The sequence below is a fragment of the Sorghum bicolor genome, chromosome 7 (assembly GCF_000003195.3).
Source record: "Sorghum bicolor cultivar BTx623 chromosome 7, Sorghum_bicolor_NCBIv3, whole genome shotgun sequence".
Taxonomy (NCBI): Eukaryota; Viridiplantae; Streptophyta; class Magnoliopsida; order Poales; family Poaceae; genus Sorghum; species Sorghum bicolor.
Genome location: NC_012876.2, coordinates 11,672,938 through 11,680,515, shown reverse-complemented (window position 1 = coordinate 11,680,515; position 7,578 = coordinate 11,672,938). Strand labels below are relative to the sequence as shown.

Genomic DNA, 7,578 nt, shown 5'->3' with positions numbered 1-7,578 from the left:
TCTGACAGAATTCCACAAGTTTTGGTGTTTGTCTATTTCTGCAGGGGGTTATCAGGAAATACGGAAGAAAGGCCCACACGTCGGGATTACGTAAAGATATTAACGTGCTGCGCAATTATCTTACATCTAGAAGACTCCAGAAGCCACGAGACCGAAGCGGAGGCGAAACAGGGCCAGAGGCAGGGCGCCCGCCCTCCTGCCCTGGGCGCCCGCCCACCTCCTATGTCCAATCAGGACTCTGTTTTGTGGGAGATCTCCACCGACCTAAAGGATGAATCTAAACCATACAATCTATGTCGGTTTGATCCAATGGCCCATATTCACTTGAAGGGACTATAAAACCAGACCCCCTGGCCCCTGGAGGAGAGAGCCTCTCAACCCTAATTCATTGTTCCATCAAGGGAGAAGAAGCCTCTGATCAAGATTAGAGCCACCACATCAATTAGACATCTAGATTAGCATAGCTACATAGGATTAGAACTAGAAGGAGTCAATCTTCGATTGGTTTCCGGATCTGTCAAGAGGATTCTTGGTAATTCTCTAATTGTGTTTCTAATTGCTTTCTAATTATCTTTGTTCTTCAATATTATGAATATGACTTTGTTCTACTTCAATATATTGCTTATGACTTTGCTCTACTTGCTTATATTCAAGATTATATTGTTCTTAGTTTATCATAGTTATGTACTTGGCTTAGTTAGATTCGATCTATATACATGCTTAGGATCGTATAGCGTTTATCCATCAGATCCATGGGTAAATGATAGATATTGTGTAGGCGTGGTGCTTATACCGTATTTATCTACGATTGTACCCAATATGCCAGATCGTGGAGTGGTTCGTGATAGTGACAGCTTCATTGATTCTTATATAGTCCCCCTCTCGTGTATTGGGCTGGCAGAGCAACATTATTACAGGGGAGTGATTGCTATGTTTCTCATATTCTTTGCTAATATCACTATGCATGGGCGTAGTCTTGTCTCGCAATGATTGCTAAGTATGCTTGCACTAATTATGATAATGCTAGACTATATAGTTAAGAATAACTTAGGGAATATTCTTGTAGTTCGTTCTAATACCATGCTAATGACTTTCTAGAGTATCTAATTGAGGTGCTTATCATATTTATTATGTGGCTAGATCAGATTAGTTATCCTTTTCACTATTATTATTTCATATATCTTTTATGTGACACTTATCCCTGTATGATGAGTTAGATATAATGTTCTCAATTATACATGCAATGATAGATGCTCAATCTCATATTCTATTCTGTAATCAATAGTGATGATTGCTAATCCCTTCCCAGTGGTAAAAATATAAATAACGATACCTGGAATACTTCCCCGGTTAAAATGCTGCATCGGTATTAATCTGTGCGCTTGCAGATCCCATTCATTATTTATTTAGAAGAGCAATTGCATATTTCAATACCGCATCTCTCATGTCATGCTGGGGATGACAACTTGGCTTAAGTGGTGTGAGGGATAGGTTTGGCATTTTTGGCACCGTTACTAGATTTAGAGAACTTAGTCTACTTTTGGTAATGATGTTAAGAATACCCAACACACCCTTGAGGAATGCACTGTCCTCTGTCGGTACTACACCAACATCATCACCAAGGAAAGCGCTGAAGAGCCCCCCAAGGACGACGACCCTCAGGTAGAAGGTTTTCCCAAAATCAAGAACTGTCTCTTGATCTTTGGGGGACGTGCGGCTCGCCTCACTGCGAGTCAGAGGAAGCGAGAACTCCGAGAGGTTTGCGCAGTCACCGCGGCCATGCCCTCGTACCTTAAGTGGTCCGAGAGCGCAATCACGTTCGACCGACAGGATCACCCGGATCGGATCCCCAACCCCGGGAGCTATCCTCTGATCGTCGACCCAATCATCGTCGAGACCCGTCTCACCAAGGTGCTGATGGACGGAGGCAGCGGCCTCAACATCCTTTATGCCGAGACTCTGGCCCTCATGGGGATCAGTAAGTCCCCGCTAAGGAACGACACAGCACCATTCCATGGAGTGGTGCCGGGACATCGTGCCCATCCTCTCGGACAGATCGATCTGTCCGTTTGCTTCGGAACCCCTGACAACTTCAGGAGGGAGGTCCTCACTTTCAATGTGGTCGGATTCCCAGGGACCTACCACGCAATCCTGGGATGACCATGCTACGCCAAGTTCATGGCCGTCCCCACTACACCTATCTCAAGCTCAAGATGACGGGGCCAAAGGGCATCATCACAGTCAGCACAACCAGTCAGCACGCTTATCAGTGCGACATCGAGTGCATTGAGCAAGCCGAGGCTCTGGCTGAGTCTCTGGCCATCCTTACCGGCCTCGGCGACTACGACCAGGACGTCCCCGACCCCAAGCGTCACGCCGGGAGCTTCGAGCCGACGGAGGAAACCAAGCTAGTCTTCCTCGACCCCGGAACCTCTGAGGGCAGGGCATTGAGGATTAGCTCTAGCCTCGACCCCAAATAGGAAGTGGTGCTCGTCGACTTTCTCCGCGCAAACGCTGACATATTTGCGTGGAGCCCCTCGGACATGTCTGGCATACCGAGGGAAGTCGCCGAGCACTCCTTGGACATCCGAGCCGGCTCCAAGCCCGTGAAGCAACGCCTGCGCCGATTTGACGAGGAGAAGCGTCGGGCCATCGGGGAAGAGATCCACAAGCTGCTGGCGGCCGGATTCATCAAGGAGGTATTCCATCCTGAGTGGTTAGCTAATCTCGTACTAGTCAAAAAGAAAAATGGGAAGTGGAGGATGTGTGTAGACTATACTAGTTTAAATAAAGCATGTCCAAAAAACCCCTTTCCATTATCTCGTATTGATCAGATAGTTGACTCCACTGCGGGATGCGAAATTTTATCTTTTCTTGATGCATATTCCGGTTACCACCAAATCAAGATGAAAGAGTCCGACCAGCTCGCGACTTCTTTCATCACCCCTTTTGGAATGTATTGCTACGTAACCATGCCTTTCGGCCTCAAGAACGCAGGGGCTACATATCAACGATGTATGCTCCAGGTCTTTGGGAACCTTATAGGCAAAACAGTGGAAGCTTACGTAGACAACATTGTCGTCAAGTCCAGGAAAGCAAGCGGCCTGGTTGCCGACCTGGAAGAAACGTTCCAATGCCTCAGGGCAAAGGGGATCAGGCTCAACCCCGAAAAATGTGTTTTTGGGGTCCCCCGAGGCATGCTCCTCGGGTTTATCGTGTCCGAGCGAGGGATCGAGGCCAATCCAGAAAAAGTTTCGGCCATCGCAAACATGGGCCAGATTCGCAACCTAAAGGGAGTACAGAGGGTCATGGGATGTCTAGCCTCCCTAAGCCGTTTTATCTCTCGTCTCGGGGAAAAAGGGCTACCTCTGTATAGGTTATTAAGGAAATCCGAGCATTTTTCCTGGACCCCCGAGGCCCAGGAAGCCCTCGACAAGCTCAAGGCTCTGCTCACAAACCCTCCCATCCTGGTGCCCCCCGCCGAGGGGGAACCACTTCTTCTCTATGTCGCAGCTACCGATCAGGTGGCCAGTGCGGCTGTCGTGGTCGAAAGGAAGGAAAAAGGGCACACCCTGCCGGTCCAAAGACCGATGTACTTCGTCAGCGAAGTTCTATCCGACACAAAGACCCGATACCCCCAGATCCAAAAACTACTCTACGCTGTAGTTTTGACCCGGCGCAAGCTCCGCCATTACTCTGAGTCTCATCCAGTCTCGGTGATATCATCTTTCCCCCTGGGAGAAGTAATTCAGAACCCAGAGGCCAACGGAAGAATTGCTAAGTGGGCCATAGAGCTCATGGGTGATGGAATCACCTACGAGCCTCGGAAGGCCATAAAATCCCAAGTACTGGCGGATTTCGTGGCAGAATGGACCGGGAGTCAGCTCCCCCCACCACAGATCCAGCACGAGTGCTGGACCTTGTACTTCGACGGGTCTTTAATGAAAACCGGGGCCGGCGCGGGCCTCGTTTTCATCTCACCCCTCGGGGTAAAGATGCGGTATACGATCCGACTCCATTTCACCGCCTCAAACAACACAGCCGAGTACGAGGCTCTCGTCAATGGACTCCACATCGCAATCGAGCTCGGGATCAAACGGCTCGAAGTCCGAGGTGATTCTAGACTCATCATCGACCAAGTCATGAAGGAGTCTAGCTGCCACGATCCCAAAATGGACGCGTACTGCAAAGCGGTCCGATGCCTGGAGGAAAAGTTCGACGGCCTCGAACTCAACCACGTGTTAAGGAAATATAATGAGGCCGCCGACGCGCTTGCCAAGATGGCATCCGAGCGGGCCACAGTCCCCCCGGATGTTTTTGTCAGCGACCTCTACAAGCCTTCCGTCGACTACAAGGGCGATGGGGGGTCGGACGAACTCCCGAACGAACCAAGTTCCGACCCCAGGGATTCCGCCGCTATAGAGCAGGAGGCCATGGACATCGAACCAGAACCACCTGCGTCTGACGACTCGCCTGACTGGCGCTACCCCTTGCTTCAACGCCTCGTCGACGGCACTTTGCCCCCAGACCTGGCTGAGGCAAGGCGCGTGGCACGTCGCGCCAAGACCTTTGTCCTCCTTGACGGGGAGATGTATAAGCGCAGCCCCTCGGGCGTCCTTATGCGTTGCATCCCACGACAGGAGGGAATCAAGCTCCTGCAGGACGTACACTCGGGGGCTTGTGGCCACCATGTCGCGCCTTGGACGCTGGTAGGAAATGCCTTCCGACAAGGCTTCTACTGGCCCACAGCTGTGGCCGACGCCACTGAGATCGTGCGGACCTGTGAGGGATGCCAGTTTTACGCTCGGAAGATTCATCTCCCCGCTCAGGCTCTGCATACAATCCCCATCACCTAGCCTTTTGCCGTCTGGGGCCTCAACCTGGTCGGGCCTTTGCAAAAAGCGCCTGGGGGCTTCACCCACTTGCTTGTCGCAATCGACAAGTTCTCCAAGTGGATCGAAGTCCGACCCATCACAAGGATCAAGGTCGAACAAGCAGTGCTGTTCTTCACAGATATCATCCATCGATTTGGAGTACCAAACTCCATAATCACCGATAACGGCACACAGTTCACCGGACGAAAGTTCCTGCAATTCTGCGACAGACACCACATACGTGTGGACTGGGCAGCAGTGGCTCACCCCAAGACCAATGGTCAGGTGGAACGTGCCAATGGCATGATCCTCCAGGGTCTGAAGCCCAGGATCTTCAACTGTCTGAACAAGTTTGGAAAAAGATGGCTCAAAGAGCTACCGGCCGTGGTCTGGAGTCTGAGAACCTCCCGAAGCCGAGCCATAGGCTTCACCCCGTTCTTCATGGTCTATGGGTCGGAGGCCGTCCTCCCCACTGATCTGGAGTACGGATCCCCAAGGATACAAACCTACGACGAGAACAGCTGCAAAACATTCCAAGAAGACGCGCTAGACCAGCTGGATGAAGCCAGAGACGTAGCCCTCCTACACTCCGCCAAGTACCAGCAGGCCCTCCGCCGATACCATGCGCGACGAATCCGAGGTCGAGCCTTTCAAGTCGGCGACTTGGTGCTAAGGCTCAGACAAAGCAACAAGGGTCGTCACAAGTTTACACCCCCCTAGGAAGGACCCTTCGTCATCGCTGAAGTCCTCCGACCCGGCACCTACAAGCTCGCCAACGAGGCAGGGGAGGTCTTCAAAAATGCATGGAACATAAAACAGCTACGTCGCTTCTACCCTTAGGACTTTGTAAAAATTTCTTCGTTTATTCGTCACCTTGGAAGAATAAATGAAAGTTCAAATTATATGGCCTTTTTTCTTATCAGAGAGACTCGGACCTGCCTAGCAGACTCCGAGCCTCCCTCGGGGGCTAACAAGGGGGGAACCCCCTGTGGCGACTCAAGTCAAAGGAACCCCGACCCAAGGTCTTCCTCCTCTCTCCTAGAAAGATTTAAGAAACCAAAAACTCATACCCTAAATCTTAAGGCATGAGCCCGAGGAAAGATCTGCGCTCACGAGCAAAGACCGCCTCTACTCACCTTAGATTCGGGGGACGGATTCGGACTTCTAAAAGTCACTAAGGAAAAAGGAAAAAGACTTAGGCTCGGGGACTCTGGCTAGCGCAAAACTCTAAGTAGCTCACCCGACCTCGCGCTGCCGAGGTCGGATCGGCATAAGGAAAAAGAAAATAACACACTTAGGAAAAAAAGCCTAAAAAAGAGCAGTTATACAAACATCCACATTCGACATTAACATTGTATATATAATACAAGGCCCACTAGCCTTAATACCCACACAAAGAAAAAAGAAATCTAAGGGTCCTGCTGCCCTGTCTGCCCAGGTCCTTGAGCCCCAAGGGGGGAAGCTCCACCTCATCGTCGAAGAAGGCGGCCAAGGCATCTCCGGGGGCAGCCGCGGCGTCTTTAAGCCTCCGCACCTCCTCCTGGGCCTCCGTCTCATCATCTGGGAGAACGTAGCCCTCACAGACCGCCGGCAAGTCAATGCCGGCATAGTGAGAGCTCACCACCGCCAGGGCTTTCTTCACCCCGGCGTGGAGCGCCTCCCTCATCCTCTCCCCGGCCCAGGAGTAAAGGGCTTCGACCCGACTCCGTAGCGACGATCCCGACACCGACACCCCGAGCCACTCACACGCCGAGGTGACCGTGGCTTCAAGAGCCGAGCGGTCCAAAGCCTCGGCGTCAAGGGACTCCTGCAGGGCCGCGGCAGTAGAGGTCGCCTCGACCACCTTCCTCTCCAACTCTGTTGAAAAGCAGAACAAGAAACAAAAAGTCAGGAAGACTAACTCAAAGTACAAAGGGGGCCAAAGTGGAAGGCGCAAGTCTTACCCTCAGCTCGCTTCTCATGCTCCGCCGAGCTCCGGTGCCAGCGGGCCACCTGACTCTGGGCGGCAGCAAGGTCGGCCTGAGTCTGGTTCAAGGCAAGGTCTTTTTCGGCGAGCAAAGCCTCAAGCCGAGCCACCTCACCCTTATACCTATCAGCCGCCGCCTTCTGCACCTCGGATTCCTGGGTAAGGACCCCAATCCTCTCCTCTAGGGGGGCGACCTTGTCCCGGGCCTCCTGAGCCTCGGTGGCCAGTGCCGAGCACTTCTGCCGAAGCTCGGTAGAAATCTCGCACTCCTTCGCGAGCTCCCCCTCAGCTGCCTCCCTGGCAGCCCTCTCGTTCTCATAAGTCGCCCAGGCATCCCTTTCCCGGCGGAGAAAAACTGACTTCTCCAGGGATGTGGCCTTGAGCGCCTGCAGAGTCAGAAGTCGTGCAGGGAGTCAGTATCGCAAAACATAGCAAAAAAATACTTCGACGTGGGAGGAAGCCTTACCTGGGCCAAATTGAACATGTCTCGGCTCACGAGCTGAGAAGCTCGGTTGATGGCCTCGATGCTGGCACGCCCGCATGCGTCTAGACCCTGCCAGATATAATTCTCCGACGGGTCGTCCAGAACGAACCTAGCCCCTCCCTCTGCACCATCGAGGTTGGGCCAGAATACGGGGCTCTTACCCTATCGGGCATCGCCCTCCCCTCTCGCCGTGGGTGCCTCAGGCGCCGCACTGGACGCCACGATGGCTCGGCCTTCCACAGCATGCGCAGGTC

The 7,578-nt window shown here is 52.4% G+C and overlaps 1 protein-coding gene across 1 annotated transcript; it reads left to right on the top strand.

Moving 5' to 3' along the window:
* On the top strand, positions 4,434-4,856 carry LOC110437219. The gene has a single exon (XM_021465590.1). It carries the CDS (start codon positions 4,434-4,436, stop codon positions 4,854-4,856), a length of 423 nt encoding a protein of 140 aa, XP_021321265.1.

Coding starts and splice junctions, on each gene's coding strand:
- LOC110437219 (XM_021465590.1), top strand. CDS start 4,434: ATGGACATCGAACCAGAACCACCTGCGTCTGACGACTCGCCTGACTGG.